Source organism: Geotrypetes seraphini, chromosome 1, assembly GCF_902459505.1.
Source record: "Geotrypetes seraphini chromosome 1, aGeoSer1.1, whole genome shotgun sequence".
Taxonomy (NCBI): domain Eukaryota; kingdom Metazoa; phylum Chordata; class Amphibia; order Gymnophiona; family Dermophiidae; genus Geotrypetes; species Geotrypetes seraphini.
In genome coordinates this window covers 499870758-499892601 of record NC_047084.1, presented here as the reverse complement: position 1 = coordinate 499892601, position 21844 = coordinate 499870758, and the positions used below count along the sequence as shown (strand labels likewise).

The 21844-nt window shown below is 42.7% G+C and overlaps 1 protein-coding gene across 4 annotated transcripts in view; it reads left to right on the top strand.

The window, feature by feature from the left end:
• Positions 1–21844, top strand: part of RASEF (RAS and EF-hand domain containing) — a 214242-nt gene that overhangs the window by 110278 nt on the left and 82120 nt on the right. For all 4 annotated transcript variants that reach the window (XM_033927395.1, XM_033927414.1, XM_033927404.1 and 1 more), the window contains exons 8-12: positions 3594–3678; positions 10032–10123; positions 11180–11411; positions 20733–20876; positions 20980–21127. In XM_033927395.1, the coding sequence (XP_033783286.1) occupies positions 3594–3678; positions 10032–10123; positions 11180–11411; positions 20733–20876; positions 20980–21127 (701 nt within the window). The remainder of the gene's footprint in view (positions 1–3593; positions 3679–10031; positions 10124–11179; positions 11412–20732; positions 20877–20979; positions 21128–21844) is intronic.

Genomic DNA, 21844 nt, shown 5'->3' with positions numbered 1-21844 from the left:
TCTCATTGCTCTCACTTCTGCTAGACGAGTCAGTGAGTTGCAAGCTTTAGTTACTGACCCACCATTCACTGTGTTCCATCATGACAAGGTGGTTCTTCGAACTCATCCGAAATTCTTACCTAAAGTGGTTTCAGAATTTCATCTCAACCAATCCATCGTTCTTCCAGTGTTTTTTCCAAAGCCTCATTCTCACCCTGGAGAATCAGCTCTTCATACTCTGGACTGTAAACATGCTTTGGCCTTCTACTTGGAACGCACCAAACCACACAGATCTGCTCTTCAACTTTTTGTCTCTTTTGATCCAAATAAGTTGGGACGTCCAATTTCTAAATGCACCATCTCCAATTGGATGGCGGCTTGTATCTCTTTCTGCTATGCCCAGGCTGGATTACCTCTTCACAGTAAAGCCACAGCCCATAAAGTCAGAGCGATGGCAGCTTCTGTAGCTTTCCTCAGATCTACACCTATTTAGGAGATTTGCAAGGCTGCAACTTGGTCCTCGGTTCATACCTTCACTTCTCATTATTGTCTGGATACTTTCTCCAGACGGGATGGACAGTTTGGCCAAACAGTATTACAAAATTTAATCTCCTAAGTTGCCAACACTCCCACCATCCCATTCTGGTTAGCTTGGAGGTCAAACAAAACAAAAGACTGCAGACTTTGTACACGATGCAGGCAGACTTTATTTATAACATAGGGTTAAAAATCTTTTACCAGGCAAGGGTCCCTTGCCTGGTAAAAGGTTTTTAACCCTATGTTATAAATAAAGTCTGCCTGCATCATGTACAAAGTCTGCAGTCTTTTGTTTTGTTTGTTCTACATTGTTTTTTACTGCAGACGGTTGGACCTCTGTTTTTTCCTTTTGGTTGGGTTAGCTTGGAGGTCACCCATATGTGAGAATAACTGCCTGCTTGTCCTGGGATAAAGCACAGTTACTTACCGTAACAGGTGTTATCCAGGGACAGCAGGCAGCTATTCTCACAACCCACACACCTCACCTGGTTGGCTTCTCTGCTAGGTATCTGAACTGAGGAGACGCGCCCTGTGCGCTGGGCGGGAAGGCACTCACGCATGCACAGTGCGGGCGACTCGAAACTTTTAGTTTCTTCAAGCAAGTCTGCTTGTGCGGCGTCCGCATCAAGGCTCCGTCGGATGACGTCACCCATATGTGAGAATAGCTGCCTGATGTCCCTGGATAATACCTGTTATGGTAAGTTACTGTCCTTTTCGCTCTATAACACGCACCTGACCATAAGACGCACCCTAGATTTAGAGGAGGAAAACAAGAAAAAAAGCATTCTGAACCAAATTGTCCCTGCCAGGCTCTGTACCCAACCCCATATTCCTTGTCAGGCTCTGTATCCTGTCCCCCCCTCCCTGCCAGGCTCTGTACCCTGTCCCCCCTCTGGTGGTCTAGTGGTAGGCAGGGACAGGCACAGGGCGGGGAGGGACAGGGCACAGGGCAGGCAAGCCTAGTGGCAGGCAGGCCTAGTGCGCCGGAAGTGAAAGGGAGACGCGAGCTTTGAGCGCACCTGCCTGCTCCTGCGCCGCCGCTCGAATGGTGCCATTAGCTCCCACAAGTCTTGCGAGAACCAACAGCACCATTTGGGCGGCGGCACAGGACCAGGCAGGCGCGCTCGGGGCTCGCGTCTGCCTTTCACTTCTGGCGCAGATGGGGGAGCTTGCCGATGCAGCGCTGGACCGAGCTGATACCATTTGGGTGGCGGCACGAGACCAGGCAGGCATGCTCAGGGCTTGTGCCTCCCTGGCAGATGGGGACTCGGGCAGCCGTCCAGCAGGGGGGCCTGCGGATGGAGTGCTGGACTGCCAGGATTACATCAAGATACCAGGGGTGGGGGCGTGTGGTATTTGCTGCAAAAGACGCACCCTTATTTCCACCCCCTTTTTGGGGGTGGAAAAAGTGCGTATTATGGAGCGAAAAATACGGTACTAGCTAATACTTACTACAAATAATGAATTATACCTATTAAGTGTGAAAGAAATATTTATATTTAAAGATAAAAACCAGACATAAAATAATAATAAAAAATATGTATTAAAAATATTTATTAACAATCATTGATCCAATGACGATGTAACACATAAAGCTTTTGTGTAATGAAAATCTATTGAACACAAAGTGGTGTTTCTGAGGATCGCTAAAATTTTGAAGGGTGTTATATCTTATGGGATATTACAAGAGACTTAATTATTGGTAAATTCAGAATTAGGGCCTATTTTACAAAGCTGTGCTAGCGGCTGCTGCGCGGTAACGGCCCCGAAGCCTATAGAGATTTAAAGGGCTCCAGGGCTGAACATTGCCACTTGGCAGCCGCTAGCACGGCTTTGTAAAACAGGCCCTTAGACATCCTATCGAAAATGCTCCATGGGTTTAGATTCAGTTTGTAATTAGAATCTCAGGAGATGATTGAGCTCCACTAATATTCAGGCTGTTGTTTTTTATTTGATGTGTTTTACTATTCAATGGCAACGTTCCTTCATTAAATTACAGTTTCATTATTGATTATTACAACGTTTTATGAGCAGATCCTTGTGTTCCTCCTCCTCCTGTCCTTTATTCTGGAGCTTTCGCATGCTTTGGTATGAACTGAAGGGGGCAGCGGAGTCTGGGGAGAAGGAGGAGGTGTTCAAAAGCTCTGATTGACATCTTTTGCAAGGATAGATGGACATGCTCGCAAGGATAGATGGAGTACCCTATGGTTCAGCATACAGGGAAATACTTTTAAAACCAATAGGAGGACATTTTTTTTCCACTCAGAGAATAGTTAAGCTTTGGAATGCATTGCCTAAGGTTGTAGTAAGAGCGGATAGTTTAACTGGTTTTAAGAAAGGCTTGGGCATTTTCTTGTTATTGAGAAAGATATGCGGGAAGCCACTGCTACTCCTTGGGTTTTGGCCAGGTACAAGTGACTTGGATTGACCACCGTGAGAACGAGCTACTGGGCTTGACCCAGTAAGGCTATTCTTATGTTCTTATACCATCCCTTGCATGTTTTATCAGAACTATACACTGCCATTTAAAAATATGCAGTCTGAAGGAAATGAGGAAGCCAAGTATCCTGTATTCTAAATGATGAATGTTGCTTTGGTTGTCATGAATTGGCACATTTCAGACTGACCTACTTATTTGCAGCAAGGCTTTTGTTAAACTCTTTGCAATCTAAGTGTCAGTTTGATTCAAACTATTCCTTCATATGCTTTGTAAGATAGAAGTTTCGTGGCTCCTTCCCTTTTCCTTTTCAGTGGAACAAAAACTAGTTTTACAGTTTATGGCTTTCCTTGTACAGTAAAGTATGAAGGTGAGGAACCATCTGTAAAGGGACAGTAGAATTATAACCAGATTTTTTTTCTATTAATAATTACAGGTATAAAGGAGAAAGAGGTGCTTTTCAACCCTTGATTATTTTTTTGGAAATTAAATACAAATTAGAACTAATAAGAGAACCATTTAATTTAACTAGCAGATATTTTATCTCAACAAAATTGCAGATTATTGGCTGGAAAACAGCCAACAGTGGAGGTTTTTTTCTCTTGGTTTGTAACTGATTTTACTGTCTTTTGAATTCCAGAAAAGCAAACCGAAAGCTGCATGACAGTAATGATGGCTTAAGGAGTACTTTGGAAAACAGTTTGATCAAGTACAACAGATCTTTGGTATGTATTTTACTGCATGTGACACAATAGCACCTTGATCTGTGAAAGTTGTGACCACAAGGCTTATATTCCAGGAAGTCTAGCTGCCATAGTATGATAGCTAGAGCAGAGCAATAGAAAATTTGCTGATGCTGACCTGCTAAATCTAGTCACCAACTTTCATTTGATTGCTAGATTTAGCTACTCATAATGTGAGCCATGTTAGAAAAGTCAGGTGATTATCCCTGAACATGAGAGAGCTGTCTTGACTAGATGGTCTAGCTAGCTAGACATAGGTGAAAATTCAGTCATCCTAGCCAGCTGCTAAAAAATGCTTTTAAAGTGGGATTATTTGTCCCTCTGAGCAGAATGAAATTGTTTTTAAAACATGACAGTCATTATCCTAGGAAAAGCAAGCAGCATAATCTTACATGTGGGTGACCTCATCCACATAGCCAAGTATGGACAGTGGGAAAAGAGTATTGCCACTTTGTTTTTAGAAACTTTGCAACTGCCCACACTGTGCATGCACGAGTGCCTTCCTGCCTGACTACGGCTTGTGGTACCTCAGTTCTTCATTTTCTACGGAGCGAAGAAGTGGTTTTTTCTTGACTGTATCCGGTGTGAACGTTGACTTCCTGCCAACGTCTTCTTTTCTTGGCTTTTTGCTATCTTTCGGATATTATCTTTATTATTTTACTCTCTTCTTTGGTCTGGTTTTTTTTTTTAAAGTTATATTCTTTTACGTTTTAATAGTCAGGCTCTCGGCCCTCTTTTGTTCTACCTCTGCGGGCTTTTCTCTTTTCAGTCACCATTGAGTTTAACCTTGCTGCCGAGATTTTTCCATCCATGTTGAAACCATCGAGCAGTTTTAAAAAGTACTGCCGGTGTCAGCGCCCTATCTCAATCACTGACTTGCATAGATGGTATTTGTAGTGTTTGGGCCCTGAACATTGGGTAGATACCTGTACACATTGTTCCACCTTACAAAAACGCTCATTGAAAGCTCATTGCATATAGCAGGAGAAGCTGTTCCGCTCAACAATGGACTCTGGAGAGCAATCAAACCCTTCGGTACTGGTACCACTATCGACATCAGATGTCATTCCTGTGTTGGGGAAGCCTGCTGAGAAGCCATCCTCTTCCCAGCAAGTGTCGCAGACCTACAGCATCAATTCTCTCGATGCAGGCCAAACATCGACACCAATGCTCTCCTTCAGTCCAGGCTGTATCTCCTTCAGGACGTGAATCCTCTTCAAGGTCATCCACTCTTGACACCCTGTTGTACTGATGGTAGCAGTTGTTGAGCCAAGGGTACCTGTGCAGATCTTCAGGGAACAACTTGAGTTTTTCTGAAGGGAGATCAGTGACATCTTCAAATTGCACTCGACACTGGTGCTTACATTGTCTCCTCAGCACTAGCCCAGCCTAAGCATATCACTCCAAGGCCGCATGGTACCGATTCCTGATCTACTTCCTGTTGGCGCTCTTCCATTAGACCTCAATGCGCTCCATCAAAGCATTGACGTTCTTCATCAAAGCATCGTCGTTCTCACTCACATCGATCCTGTGCTTCCAGATATAAAAGATCTTTGCTTCATTCCTCTTCATCCTCATCGGATTGGTACCAATGACATCAGAGAAGTTCTTCTTGCAGGTCCCACTGGCCACCTGGGACTTATGGCTCTGAGCTCTCATGGCCACACATTCTGAATGTGAGCCAACTTTATCTGCTCCTGAATCATATGGTATTCCTTCAGAGCTGTCCATCCTCCTCCTAGATGATCTGTTCCTGAAGGACTTTCCTTTACTAGATATATTAGACAGTTGGGAAAGGCTATCCCTGTCATATTAGAGGCTTACACTGAGACTAGAGCAGAGCTCCTTGATTACTTGGATTTTGATGAACCTCCTAAGGAGCTTAAGTTGCCTTTACACGGTCTCCTCAAAGAGGCGCTTTTTAAAAATTGAGAGACTTCTCTTTGTCACTATAGCTCTACAGAATAATATCCTGTCCTGGCTTTGATAAGCCACAACTCCAACATCAATCGTTGCTTGTGGAATCAACCCTTTAAAAATCCTCCAGCTCCAGGGCTTCTGCTTCACCAGGTTGAGAGGGTCGCACTGTGGCTAAATTTGGTCGCTGTCTTTACTAAGCTCTCTGTTAGCTAATAGAGTTCTTAATTACAACTTCTACATATCTGTCAAAGAACTTCTACATATCTGTCAAAGAAGTTGACTGATTTTGAACAGCATATTCCCTCAGACCATCTTGCAGATTTTCAGCAGACTACTTAACAGTATCCTTCAAACCAGAAAATATTTGGCAAGAACGGCATTTGAACTAACATCAAGAGCATCTGCCATGTCTGCGGCTATGAGGCATCTTGCTTGGCTGCGAGTTTTCAATATAGATATTAATCTTCAAGATCGCTTAGCCAATATCCCATGTCTTGGTGAAGGACTCTTTGGCGACCGAATAGAGATGGCTACTCATAAGCTTACTCAGCCATGAGCAGAAATTGAGCTCTTAAAACAGATCTAAGACTAAGAGTCATCAATCTAAGCCTGCTTCAAAACTGCTTCTTATTCCAACAAGAGAAGGTATCCAGCCACATCGTCTTCTATAAAACCTCTACCACAGAAGAGGCAAAAACAACAGAGACCTCAGAAAACTCAATCTTTGGCCCCTCAAAAGCCAACTCAGTCTTTTTGATGTGCTTCTAGAGAGCATTGCCAAAATTCCTTCCTCTCAGCCTCTTCACCAACCCGTTGGAGGTTGACTGCAATTGTTTCATTGGCACTGGACTCATCACTATAGACTCTTGGGTCCTGAAAGTCATCAAGGAGGATTATTCTCTCCATTTTGTAACCATTCCCCCGAACCACCCTTCAAGAGAGTCTTCTTTCACATCCCAGAGATGTCCATTCTTCTTCAGGAAATCGAAGCTCTTCTTCAACTAAATGCCATTGAAGTGGTTCCCTCTTCTCGGAAATATCCAGATTTTCCTAATTCCAAAGAAGATGGGAGGTTTTTGTCCAATTCTCGACCTCTGAGCCTTAAACAAATATCTAGTCAAAGAGAAATTTTACATGCTATCTTTAGAGTCACTATACCCTCTTCTAAAATGAAACAATTGGCTATATGCTCTACTGTAGACCTCAAAGAGGCCTACATACACATATCCATGCATCCCGACCACAGAAAATTTCTGTCTTTTCAAATAGCTCATCAACACTTCCAGTACAAAGTTCTGCTATTCAGCCTGGCTTCTTCTCCAAGAGTATTCACCAAGTGTCTAGTGGTCATGGCAGCAACTCTCCGAACTCATGGGTTTCAAGTGTTTCCATATGTAGATGCCTGCCTAATAAAAGGGAAATAGAATGGCATGAAATTATATATCTTAGAGTATAATATTATAAAACGTGTCTAATAAAAGCTACATCTCCTCAAACAGTATGTTTGGCAACAATTGACGATAACTTTTCTTAAACTTCTAGTATTTGAAGTCAACTTCCCAAAGTTGCAACTTCAACTTTCTCAACTGCTACAATTCATAGGAGCCTTACTCGACACCATTCATCTAAGGATGTTTCTACCTCAACAAAGACAAGATACTTTACTTCCACTTTGCAATTGTGTCTCTACTCTACAAACCATCTCAGCAAGACAGCTCATGCGACTCATGGGTCACATGGCCTCATCAGTTCATGTTACCCCCTTCGCAAGGCTTCATCTCAGATCAGCTTAGTGGGCTCTAGCATTTCAATGGTCTCAAGCTCTCAATCTCTTATCTCAAAAGATCTGTCACTTCACCTCTTCATCAGTCTCTTCAGTGGATGAATACATCCAGTCTTTCCAGAGGTCTGTCTTTCATGTGAAAGTATTTACCATGGATGGGTCCATGTATGCTTGGGTGCATACCTGGACAGTCCCAGGATACAAGCCCGGTGGTCTGATCAAGAGAAGACATTCCACATCAACTTGTTAGAGCTACAAGCAATTCACAATGCTCTAAAAAAACAAAAACAAACCCAAAACCTTTCAAGAGAGTCTTTCCAACCAAGTACTCCTTGTTCGAACAGACAATCAAGTAGTGGTGTACTACATCAACAAACAAGGATGAACAGGCTCTCTCTCTCTCTGTCAAGAGACAATACATACGGAACTGAGCAATTTGCTTGCAACATACTTCTCAAAGCCATATATGTACAAGGCAAACTGAATACTCTAGCTGACAAACTCAACAGATTTCTACAACCATACGAGTGGACTCTCAACTCCAGAGTCTTGCACCACATGTTCTTGCTACATGGAACTTCTCAAATAGACCAGTTTGAGTCTCCCCACAATCACAAATTGCCTTAATTCTGTTCCAAAAGACACAGACCAAAAGGCAGAACAAGTCAAAAAGTTCTGAGAATGGTAATCTAATGATTAGCAAATCTGTGTGAGACAACACAAAAGCGTGAATTTCATTAAATTTGAAAATATTAGTGAAACGGGGTATTCTCAGCGTGAGAGGTTAGCGAAAAGGAGAAATTCTCCAGCGCTTTACATAACAAGGCAAAAGTGATCAAACCTCTGCCTGCACACCATCATAGGATACCTCACGTGTGCTTAACCAAAATAGTGAAAGTTCCACAGTGAAGTAACTAATAATCACACAGGTAAAGTCAATCAGAAGAACCACTCTGAGAACCCCCCAGCCAACTCCCACGTGACGATCCCATTTGACTTAAAATCAGGCACGCTGCTGGCCTCGACCACCTGCAGTGGAAGATCATTCCAGTGATCAACCTCCCTCTCGGTGAAGACGTATTTCTTGGTGTCACCGTGTAGTTTCCCGCCCCTGAATTTCCACGGATGCCCTCTTGTTGCCCTGGGGCCTTTGAAAAAGAAGATGTCCTCTTCCACCTCGATACGGCCCGTGAGATATTTGAACGTCTCGATCATGTCTCCCCTCTCTCTGCGTTCCTCGAGTGAGTATAGCTGCAATTTTTTCAGCCTTTCCTCATATGGGAGATCCTTGAGTCCCGAGACCATCCGGGTGGCCATTCGCTGGACCGACTCAAGTCTCAGCACATCTTTGCGATAATGCGGCCTCCAAAATTGTACACAGTACTCCAGATGGGGTCTCACCATGGATCTATACAATGGCATAATGACTTCGGGCTTCCGGCTGACGAAACACCTACGTATACAACCTATGATTTGTCTAGCCTTAGATGAAGCTTTCTCCACTTGCTTGGCAGTCTTCATGTCCTCACTGATGATCACCCCTTAGTCACGTTCTGCTACAGTCCTTTGTAGGATTTTACCATTAAAGGTGTAAGTCTTGCATGGATTTTGGCTGCCAAGGTGCATGACTTTACATTTTTCGGTATTGAAACTGAGTTGCCAGGTCCTCACTACTGTCTAGAATCCTATTCCAGACCAGATGGTCGTTTCGAGCAAGCAGTATTACAGAATTAATTTTCTTCTTAATGGACAACTCTCCCTTCATCCCATTATGTTCAGCTAGGGAGAATATGCTACCTGCTTGTCCTAGGATAAAGCACAGTACTTACCGTAACAGGTGTTATCCAGGAGCAGCAGGCAGATATTCTCGCATCTCACATCTCTCCTGGTTGGCTTCTTAGCTTGCTTACAGCAGTGGTTCCCAACCCTGTCCTGGAGGAACACCAGGCCAATTGGGTTTTCAGGCTAGCCCTAATGAATATGCATGAAGCAAATTTGCATGCCTATCACTTCCATCATATGCAAATCTCTCTCATGCATATTCATTAGGGCTAGCCTGAAAACCCGATTGGCCTGGTGTTCCTCCAGGACAGGGTTGGGAATCACTGGCTTACAGAACTGAAGTACCATGAGCCGGTATCGTGCAGGAAGGCATTTGTCCGTGTGCGGTGCAGGCAGTCTCAAAGTTTCTAAAAACTTAAAGTGGCAATTCACTTTTACCACTATCCGTACTGGGCTCTGAGGATGACGTCACCCACGCATGAGAATATCTTCCTGCTGTTACAGTAACTGCTTTTTCACAACTCTGTAGTCCTTAAGAATGGAGTTCATATATGCTGGCAGATTTCTTTGTGGATGCTTACATTGCCATTGTCCCCTGAAGTCTGGACTTATTTTCTCTTCCTGTTTCTTTTTAATTTTTGTGTATTCAGAACCAGTAAAAGGTAGCAAATATAGACCAATGGAAACTCAGCACTGCTTTTATCCACATTGGTTCAGATTTGCTGTACTTCTAATATTTTTCTCTCATCATAAGAAGCTAAAACTTTAAAAATTTAAATACATTACACAGAAATGAATGTTGTACATAGAAATGGAATACAGCTTTAGACATATGTTATATGTGTTCCAGCGGATAAACAATACATCACCAGGGAGCACAATTTCCATAAGCAGTTCCAAATTCAATGGACGTCACTCTCCTCACTTTTCATCTTATGACAGGTATGGTTTGTTTGGTTTTTTAAAAATATTCTCTATTGTGGTTAGAAACACGTGTGCTTGATTAAACTGTGCTAATTAATTACAGCATGGCAATAGTGCTTCCTACTCATGACAAAATCATTTCCTTCAAGAAAGATAGCCCTTGGAATTGTCAGGTTTACCTTTCTAGGATAATTCTGTTTGTGGATAATTATCTGGGAATGAGAATTAATAGTCTGATTTTAGGCTTCCTAATCCTATCCTAAGAAATCAGAACATTTTTTTCCTGTACATTTAGGCCCTCTTCTATCAAACTGCGATAGCAGTTTTTAGTGCGGGGAGCTGCACTGAATGGCCTGCGCTGCTCTTGACGCTCATAGGAACTCAATGAGTGTCGAGAGCAGCATGGGCCATTCAGCGCGGCTCTCCGTACTAAAAACTGCTATTGCAGTTTGATAGAAGATGGCCTTAGTTTAGGAGTTTAGGACTGTATATTGTAAGCAACAATTTGTAAAAGATTTTGTATGGACAAGAGCATGAATACTTATACACAAGTCAAGTGTAAGTGTGTGTGAGTTTTTTTGGGGTTTTTTTTTTGGGGGGCAGAGTGCAGGTGTAGTTGCAATTTACACATGTATTTTATGTCTACTTCTGAGTAATCATAAATGAGCAGCAGTTTCATTTTAGCTGAATTTTTACAGCTTTATTGGGAAAATGTTATAAAGACAAACAAGTGCTTATTTATCTCTTTAAATTAGGCACTTTCCTGCCCTCCCAACCTAGGCACTTTCCTGCCCTCCTACCCTTTTATTGTTTTACACTGAAGTAAAACCTTCAAATCCTTCAGTATGCTCCCTTTTTTTTCAAGTCCCCTAATAAATAATTAAATTGTTCTTTATGACCAGTAAATATCGAATTGATTCTCCTTATCTCAATAAGACAATATCTGATATGTTAATTACTATATTAACTTTCAGGCTATATCCAGTTACTGTTCTTTGCAATACTATTGAAATATTCTTTGGCGAATGGAACATGTATAGGATATACTAATATATGTTTTTCTTTTTTGGTCAGGTCTCCACGGTCTTCCTACATGGATGAAGATTATGATTCTCTTGCTTTGTGTGATCCTATGCAAAGAATAAATTGTGAAGTAGACAGCCTGCCGGAAAGCTGCATTGACAGTGGTTTGTCTACCTTAAGAGACTCGAATGAGTATGATTCAGAAGTGGAGTACAAGCATCAAAGTGTATTTAAAAGGTCACATCCGCAAGAGAGCTTTGGTGGCGATGCTTCTGACACAGATGTAAGCTCAGAAGCTTAATGGATTTTTAAATAAGGGCTTTCATTTGGAAACCATACTTACTTCCCAGCTGTGAAATTGATATCTTTAAAAAAGTTTAAAAAAAGATGGTGGATGGCCTGACATGGGTTTGGAGGAAGGGGGGTAATTCTAAATTAATTTGAATGGGTGATTCTCCAAGTACATACAGGCATCATATTCTCACATATGGGTGACGTCAATCACAGAACCTGGTACGGAGACTACCAAGTGCACCGTCACTTTAAATATTTAGTCAGTGCCCATACTGCGTGCTCATAATGGTACCTTCCCACCCAACATCATCTCAGGGGACTATCAGTTCTTTGTGCTCTGTAGAGCTGTGAAGCTTTGTCATTAATTTTATCTTCAGTGCATCAAAACATTTTTTTGTGCCTTCCCATCCTTTTTGATAGGTTTCATCATAATTCTTTGTTTTCATCATGCTCCTGTATTTAACACTACTTTGATTCATTTTTGTCAGATTTTCAATTTTTGACTTTCAGGCCACCTCTAGCCTCTTTACCTCCCAGGAGCAGCAATCATTTTTAGGATACTTTTCTTTTTTTTCCCAATTCTTTATTCATTTTATCATCTTACAACAAGTACACAATATTACATCATAAAAAATAAACACATCACTTGAATTTCTTACTAATGTCATCCTAAATATATAAATTAATCCCTCCCCACCCACCCTTCCCTTAAATATTTCAATCAAAAATATCTTATAAATATTATAAACTTATTTAATGATTAACCTTTAAAAATAAATTTATACCATCCCCCATCCCCCTATGTATAAATATACTATCAGTGTAAAAAAACCACGCTTAGATTTTAGGATACTTTTCAGTTGAACTCCCTGGACCATTGTGCCCTTTGATATAGTGTCAACCATTTTCCCCTCCATGTCAAAGATGGTACCAAGAGGATATAAGAAATGCTTTCGATGTAATCAGACCATCTCAGGCTCTGACCTGCATAATTGATATGTCCAATATCTGGGTCCTGAACATTGGGACATTAACTGTGCCGAAGATCCCACAATAGGGTATAAAGAGTGTTAGAATTAAGAGAAAAGAGATTGAGGATCTCAGAAACTGGCTTGGAAATAGGTAAATTAACCTTATACCAAGACTGACTGGTTCCAAGTTTCCATCATAGATCCTCTAAACCTCCTCCTCCTATTCTAAATTTCTCTTGCTGTATTTAAAAATTCTTTATTCATCTTTCTTCAATCTTAACTTAAAATTTTTATAATTTAGTGTTTAAACCAACAGAGAAACTTAATCATTGTTTATTTATTTTAAAATTTATATACCACCTAAAATCTGTAAGGACACAGCATTAAAGGCATTTTCCATTTGAATGTAGTACACACAAAAAGGAGTTGCTGTAAAATTGCACTTAGGTACAAATTGCACTTAGGTACAAAAGGTAAATTGTGCCAAACGAACCTGATTGAATTTTTTGATTGAGTGACCACAGAGCTGGATCAAGGACATATGCTAGATGTAATTTACTTGGATTTCAGCAAAGCCTTTGATACAGTTCCTCATAGGAGGCTGTTGAACAAACTTGAAGGGCTGAAGTTAGGACCCAAAGTGGTGAACTGGGTCAGAAACTGGCTGTCGGACAGACGCCAGAGGGTTGTGGTTAATGGAAGTCGCTCGAAGGAAGGAAAGGTGAGTAGTGGAGTCCCTCAGGGATCAGTGCTGGGGCCAATCCTGTTCAATATGTTTGTGAGTGACATTGCTGAAGGGATAGAAGGAAAAGTGTGCCTTTTTGCAGATGATACCAAGATTTGTAACAGAGTAGACACCGAAGAGGGAGTGGAAAATATGAAAAAAGATCTGCAAAAGTTAGAGGAATGGTCTAATGCCTGGCAACTAAAATTCAATGCAAAGAAATGCAGAGTAATGCATTTGGGGATTAATAATAGGAAGGAACTGTATATGCTGGGAGGAGAGAAGCTGATTGCACAGACGGGGAGAGGGACCTTGGGGTGATAGTGTCCGAAGATCTAAAGGTGAAAAAACAGTGTGACAAGGCAGTGGCTGCTGCCAGAAGGATGCTGGGCTGTATAAAGAGAGGCGTAGTCAGTAGAAGGAAGAAGGTGTTGATGCCCCTGTACAGGTCATTGGTAAGGCCCCACTTGGAGTATTGTGTTCAATTTTGGAGACCGTATCTGGCGAAGGACGTAAGAAGACTTGAGGCGGTCCAGAGGAGGGCGACAAAAATGATAGGAGGCTTGCGCCAGAAGACGTATGAGGAGAGACTGGAAGCCCTGAATATGTATACCCTAGAGGAAAGGAGAGACAGGGGAGATATGATTCAGACGTTCAAATACTTGAAGGGTATTAACGTAGAACAAAATCTTTTTCAGAGAAAGGAAAATGGTAAAACCAGAGGACATAATTTGAGGTTGAGGGGTGGTAGATTCAAAGGCAATGTTAGGAAATTCTACTTTACGGAGAGGGTGGTGGATGCCTAGAATGCGCTCCCGAGAGAGGTGGTGGAGAGTAAAACTGTGACTGAGTTCAAAGAAGCGTGGGATGAACACAAAGGATCTAGAATCAGAAAATAAGATTAAATACTGAATAGAGAATGACACGGTGGCAGTTTACCCGCGGCTACTGCGATAAGCCGCGGGTAACCCGCCAAAAACGGGGAATGAAAATTAGCAGCCTCTGCGGGGATGGGGACAAGGCTATCACCGCCCCGTGGAGCGGTGAATGGTCTTGTCACCGCAGTGAGGCATAAAGGATCGTACGGTCCCCGCAGCCCCCACCCGCCCGTCGGCTCGATCGTTTAACCAGCTTCCTCTCTCCACCTCACCTTAGTTTGCCGGCTTTCTTTTTCGGCGACCGGAACGCTTTCAAAAGAGCCGCGCATACGCGGCTGCTCAGTATTCAATCTTCTGCTCTGATCCAACCGGAAACAGGAAGTTGCAGCAGAGCAGAAGATTGAACTTTGAGCAGCCGCGCATGCGCGGCTCTTTGAAAGCGTGCCGGTCGCCGAAAAAGAAAACCGGCAAACTAAGGAGAGCTGGAGAGCAGTAGTGTACCAAGGGGGGGGGGGGCGGGAGGGGCGAAAAAGGGAATGGCGCCAGGCCTTGGAGCACCGAGGCAGACCGCTTCTCCCCCCTCCAAGCCGAACCCCCGCTGACCCTCCTATCTCTCCCCCCCAAGTGAACCTTTCCGACCCTCCCAGCGAAAGCAGAAAACCTCCCTCCAGTAGCGTCGGCTTTCTCCTCCCTCTGCCGCATCACTGATGACGTCATCAGTGACGCGGCAGAGGGAGGAGAAAGCCGTGAAGGAGGTTTGCTGCTCTCGCTGGGAGGGTCGGAAAGGTTCACGGGGGGGGAGATAGGGTCAGCGGGGGTTCGGCTGGGAGGGGGGAGAAGCGGTCTGCCTCGGTGCTCCATTACCTTCTTTGGGCAGCAGCAGCGTTTACAATTTGCTGCTGTTGCAGGCTTCAGGCCTTGTTCTCTGCCGGGTCCTGCTTACTTCCTGTTTTCATGAAGACAGGACCCGACAGAGGAAGGCCTGAAGCGGGCAACAGGAGTGAATTGTGAATGCTGCTGCTGCTGGATGAAGTTCAGGACATCGGGGAAGGAGCAGGGAGAAATCGGCTGCTGGCTTGGGGGTGAGGGTAGGGAAAGAATCGTGGAAGTGGAGAAATTGGCACGATGGCTTTGTGGGGGCTAGGGGGAGAGAGAAAGAAAGGAAAAAATAAAGAGGGGGGCCAGTGGGAGAGAGAAAGAAAGGCAGAAATAAAGAGGGGTCAGGGGGAGAGAGAAAGAAAGGCAGAAAGAAAGAGGGGGACCAAGGGGAGAGAGAAAGAAAGGCAGAAAGAAAGAGGGGGTCAAGAGGGGGAGAAAGAAAGGCAGAAAGAAAGAGGAGGGCCAGGGGGAGAGAGAAATAAAGAGGGAGGCCAAGGGAAGAGAGAAAGAAAGGCAGAAATAAAGAGGGGGGCCAGAGGGAGAGAGAAAGAAAGGCAGAAAGAAAGAGGAGGGCCAGGGGGAGAGAGAAATAAAGAGGGAGGCCAGGGGGAGAGAGAAAGAAAGGCAGAAATAAAGAGGGGAGCCAGGGGGAGAGAGAAAGAAAGAGGGGGGGGGCAGGAGAAGAAACAAGAAGGATCAGAAGAAGGACCAGAGACTCATGAAATCACCAGACAAAAAGGTAGGAAAAATGATTTTATCACTTAGTGATCAAAATGTGTCCGTTTTGAGAATTTATATATGCTGTCTATATTTTGCACTATGGCCCCCTTTTACTAAAACGCAATAGCGGTTTTTAGCGCAGGGACCTATGAGCATCGAGAGCAGCGTAGGGCATTCAGCGCAGCTCCCTGCGCTAAAAACCGCTATTGCAGTTTAGTAAAAAGGGAGGGGGAATATTTGTCTATTTTTGTATAGTTGTTACTGAGGTGACATTGCATAAAGTCATCTGCCTTGACCTCTTTGAAAACCCGCGGAATATAAATGATAATTAACATTTTCTCTGCGTACAGCGTGCTTTGTGTTTTTAAGATTTTATTGTTGGTAGATCATTTTGACTTGGCCACAAAGGTAAGGGGGAGGGAGGGAGGGGAGCTGCTGAAAGACATCTAGTAATCCTTGCAGGCTTGACTGTGCAGGGAATTATTTTTGTAAAATCATGTTTTGTTATGTGACTGGCATTATCTAGACTTTAATTTCTATGAATGAATAGAATGAAAATGATATAAAATTACTTGCTTGCGGGGACCGCGTGTTCCGGCTCACACAAGGAAGGAGGGGGTGAAAGGGAAAAAGTTTCTCTTCCTTGGAAATAGATTCTGAAGTGACCTCATCAAAGAAGACCAGCACCAAATGTACAAGAAATCCCTTAAACAATGTCAAAAGAGACCAAAATAGAAAACTGCTACTGCCTTGAGACTCCATTATTGAAGGAATCAATTTGAAATCACAGAAGAGACAGGAAAAGGTTAAATGCCTCATGGAATCCTCAGGTACAAAACACAAACCAAATTGTGAATGAAATCAGAGCAGACAGTAAGAATTATAAAATTGATGTCATTATCCATCTGGAAAAAAAGGCGTACTAAAAATAATGCCTCAGCAATACAATTTTCAGAAGTTCTATTTGCTCATGGTAAGGGAGAAGAGAGACTGCTAGTGATGGTGGGGGGACTGATAGAAGATATGAAGGAAGGGTGGTAGAAAGGAACAGATGGTAAAGGAGGGAGGGAAGGGTGGTGGTGGAAAGGAATAGAACAGACATTGAAAGAGGGTAGAGAGGAACAGACCCTGAAAGGAAATGTGGAAGGCAGAGTGGGGAGAAGATGCTGGAAGGGAAGAAGACAGATGCCAGACTATGGGGGAGCGGAGGGAAGAAGATGGGTGCTAGACGGGGATGGTGACGGGGCGGTGAATGGGATGGCAGTGGCGGTGACGGGGCGGTGAAAGGGATGGCGGTGACGGTGACGGGGCGGTGAAGGGAACGGCGGTGATAGGGCGGTGCAGAGGATGGTGGGCCGGGGACGGTGCAGTGACGGGGACAGATTTTTTCCCCGTGTCATTCTCTAATACTGAACTAAGGCCAGTACTGGGCAGACTTGCACTGTCTGTGTCTGTATATGGCCGTTTGGTGGAGGATGGGCTGGGGAGGACTTCAATGGCTGGGAGGGTGTAGATGGGCTAGAGTAAGTCTTAACAGAGATTTTGGCAGTTGGAACCCATGCACAGTACAGGGTAAAGCTTTGGATTCTTGCCCAGAAATAGCTAAGAAGAAAAAATTAAAAAATTTAAATTGAATCAGGTTGGGCAGACTGGATGGACCATTCGGGTCTTTATCTGCCGTCATCTACTATGTTACTATTTATGCACTTGGAAAAAGTAGGTACACTGAAAGATTGTACCTACTTTTATGTGGATCGTGTAAAGGAGTTGTAAGGTGGACAAACTTGAAACAGTAGACCAGGCATGGTGCCTATTGAAAAATACTATTGCAGAAGCACAAGATCTCTACATTCCGAGGATTTCCAAAGATCGGAGAACTAAAGGCAAAGGAGAACCGGCATGGCTTACCATACAGGTGAAGGAAGCCATAAAAGAAAAGAAGGACTCTTTCAAAAAATGGAAATGCACGAAGACAACCGAAGCCTGGAACAAACATAAAGATGAACAGAAGAAATGTCACAAGGCGGTGAGGGATGCAAAATAGGACTATGAGGAAAAAATAGCCCGGGAGGCCAAAAACTTCAAGCCCTTCTTTAGATACGTGAAAGGGAAAAAACCTGCAAAAGAGGCAGTGGGACCCCTGGACGACATGGGAAGAAAAGGGTACATCAAGGAAGATAAACAAATCGCAGACAAACTAAATTCCTTCTTTGCGTCTGTCTTTACGAAGGAGGACACCTCAACAATACCTGAAGTGGAGAAACTGTTTACAGGAGAAATAAAGGACAGCCTCACCACAGTTGAAGTGAACTTAGATCAGATATACTACCAGATCGACAAACTTAAAAGTGACAAATCCCCTGGACCGGATGAAATTCACCCGAGAGTCTTGAAGGAATTGAAGGTCGAAATCGGAGAGTTACTGCAAAAACTTGCAAACCTGTCAATCAGAACTGGTCAGATACCAGACGACTGGAGGAAAGCGAACGTCACGCCAATTTTCAAAAAAGAATCGAGAGGAGAACCGGGCAACTATAGACCTGTGAGTCTTACATCTGTCCCCGGCAAGATGATTGAATCACTGATCAAGGATAGCATAGTTCAGCACTTGGACACACACGACTTGATGAAACCCAGTCAACATGGATTCAGGAAAGGGAAATCGTGTTTGACGAATTTACTCCAATTCTTTGAGACCGTGAACAAGCAAATTGATAGTGGAAAGCCGGTGGACATAATATACTTGGACTTCCAGAAAGCATTTGACAAAGTTCCACACAAAAGACTTCTTAGGAAACTACAAAGCCATGGCATAGAGGGAGATATACAAAGATGGATAGGCAAATGGCTGGAAAACAGGAAGCAGAGAGTGGGCATAAATGGGAAGTTCTCCGACTGGGAGAAAGTGACTAGTGGTGTACCCCAGGGCTCGGTACTTGGGCCGATCCTTTTTAATATTTATATCAATGACCTGGAAAACGGAACATCCAGTGAGATCATCAAGTTTGCAGACGACACAAAACTCTGCCGAGCAATCAGATCGCAGGAGGACAGTGAGGAACTCCAGAGCGATTTGTGTCGGTTAGAAAAATGGGCGGAGAAATGGCAGATGAAGTTCAACGTGGAGAAATGCAAGGTAATGCATTTAGGCAGTAAAAATAAGGAATACGAGTACAGAATGTCAGGTGCAACTCTGGGAAAAAGTGAACAAGAAAGGGATCTGGGTGTACTGATAGATAGGACCCTGAAGCCGTCGGCACAATGCGCGGCAGCGGCAAATAAGGCAAATAGAATGTTGGGCATGATAAAGAAAGGAATCTCGAGTAGATCGGAGAAAGTTATAATGCCGCTTTATAGGGCAATGGTCAGACCCCACTTGGAATACTGCGTCCAACATTGGTCTCCCTACTTAAAGAAGGATATAAAACTGCTGGAGAGGGTGCAGAGACGAGCAACTAAACTAGTGAAGGGTATGGAGAAACTGGAATATGAGGATCGACTTAAAACACTGGGATTGTTCTCCCTTGAGAAAAGGAGACTGCGTGGGGATATGATCGAGACCTTCAAAATACTGAAAGGAATCGACAAAATAGAGCAGAAAAAACTATTTACATTGTCCAATTTGACACGGACAAGAGGACATGAAATGAAGCTAAGGGGGGGCAAGTTCAGGACTAATATCAGGAAGTTCTGCTTCACACAGAGAGTGGTTGACATCTGGAATACTCTCCCAGGGGAGATTATTGCGGAATCGACAGTCCTAGGCTTCAAAAGCAAACTAGATGCATATCTCCTTGAGAGAGGCATATGGTTGGCTATAAAATAAGCCAGGTGTATACCTAGCAGGGCCTCCGCGTGTGCGGATCGCCGGACTTGATGGACCGAAGGTCTGATCCGGAGATGGCGCTTCTTATGTTCTTATGTTCTTAAGAGTCATAGTTTGTATGGCATGGGGACAAAATTGGCAATGTCTGTCCATATTTTATAAAATATTAATTTTTGAGACCTCAGTACTGTCTTTCAGTTCAAAAAGATGTCCAAAGCAGTGTACAGTCAATCAAAATAAACACATGATTAAAAAGAAACAGCAATAACAAGTTAATCAACCCCACCAGTCTATAAAACTGAATGATTACTTGGCTTATTTCCTGAAATAACCAAGCCTTGATCTTTCTCCAAGAGATAAACAATTTTTTTCTCTCTGAATGGCTGTCAGAAGTTTATTCCATAGGGGAGGTGGTATAACTGAAAAGATTTGTAGATCCTATACCTGGCATTCCATGCCACCTGAATAGAAAGAAGCACCAAACACTCTGCTTAGAACTAAGAACTCGGCTTTGGCTCATAGTGAATTAATTTTTGCTTTGAATAATTAGGTCTGTTATTTTAAAGGGCATTAAATGCTAAAATCAGTATTTTAAATAGTGCATGCTACACTACTGGAATTGAAGGTTCAAAATTGGAAAGCCCTAAGAGCAGCATTCTGATTAACCTGTACATTCACACATTTGGAGCAGTCACTGTTCCATCTTTATAGAATAGTATATCCTTGTACCTTCGGAAAAACTCCTCTATTGCTAAATTTTATCTAACTTAAAAACATTTATATTCCAGGATGCATTTGAATGTTAATATTGTTTATGCCTCGACTGTCTGTCAGGATTTTTAATACCCTCCCTATTGTGTTTCCCTTTTGATATGTCTATTTCCTATTGTCTATTGTACTTCTCTCCCCTTTATCCCTACTTTTGTGTTAGCCTGTCTCGGTTATTGTGATTACCTTTTAATTTTAGTTCTGAAATCATGTACACCGCTTAGATATTTGATAAGCGGTATATCAAATTTTAATAAATTTGAAACTTGATATGCATTTCCACACAAAGATTTGTGAATTGCTATGACTAGCTCTGGGTGCCTATTTTACAAAGGCAAATAGGCACTTAGGTTGCCTTTGTATCTTTTTCCAGTTTTGGCTGTTATAAAATATTCCTCTCCACCATACACACACACATACACCTGTTTTAGCTTTTGCTGTGCCTACTGTTTCATGTGGTAGCAGGTTTGTACCTAACTGCTACATGTCATTCTTTGATAGCTTCTTTTGTACAGATTAAGTTAATAATATTGTTTGTGTCCAGGTTCCGGAAATCCGAGATGAAGAGTCATATGGGACAGACACCAGTAACACATTAGAGTGGAAACCTTCACGCCCAGTCAGCCGAAGCAGTTCTGGAGCCTCAGGGACCTCTCAGCGAAAATGCATCTCTGCCCTTTCACCCCAGGTATCCAGTGTGCTCCCTGTTGTGGTGTTTTCCTCTGATGCTAGATTGTGCTAAATTGTTTCTTAGATTCATTTTATTGAATATACCACTTTCCACACTTCAGGCTGATGCAACAGACAGGGAGCTCAAGTATCCCAACACAGGGAAGGCATACAAGATTGTCCTTGCTGGAGATGCTGCAGTTGGAAAGTCAAGTTTTCTAATGAGGCTTTGTAAGAACGAGTTTCGTGGAAACACCAGTGCTACACTGGGTATGTTGCCAATGCCATCTTTGTAAATGATAGAAATAGAAGCAACATTAATCATCAGGAATTTCTAATGTAAATGAAAAGTGAGGTACATGCTGACTTCATCAATGTTTTGCGCTGAGTTATTGAAATTTCTTCTGTTAAAGCTTTCTCTGATTATGGGAGCTAGAACTCTAGATATACGGTCTTATTGACCACAGATTTTTTTTTCAGGAGTCATAGAATGAGACAAAATGTACTGTATTGCTTGAGATCCTTAGAGCCTTGTAGCCATGGGTACTTTTCTTGTCTAGATCTTCTTTAACTCTGCTGTTGCATGTTTATACAGTTGTTTTTTTGTTTTCATTTCTGCTGCAGAGTCATTTGGAATCACTTGGCCTTTGGTATATGACTCATACCTCAAAACATACCCAAAACACACATTCCTAAATAACATTCATCAATTTTTGAGTCATTACACCTGGCACAAGAGTCTAGAGGTGTATAGTTATTGAAATGTTGTTTGAATAATAAGTCTTCAAGCCAACGAGGATATTAAATTAAAAGGAATTAAACTTGGTGGCTTCTAGATAATGGGCATTTCTTTTGTTTTTTTCTTCTCACTATATACCAATGTATACCAAATTTATTTTCTACATTATATCACTGGGTTTGCAGTCTTGCTGGAATAATATTTTGTCATTTAAATATATTTTATTGAGTTTCAAAATATTGAACAGT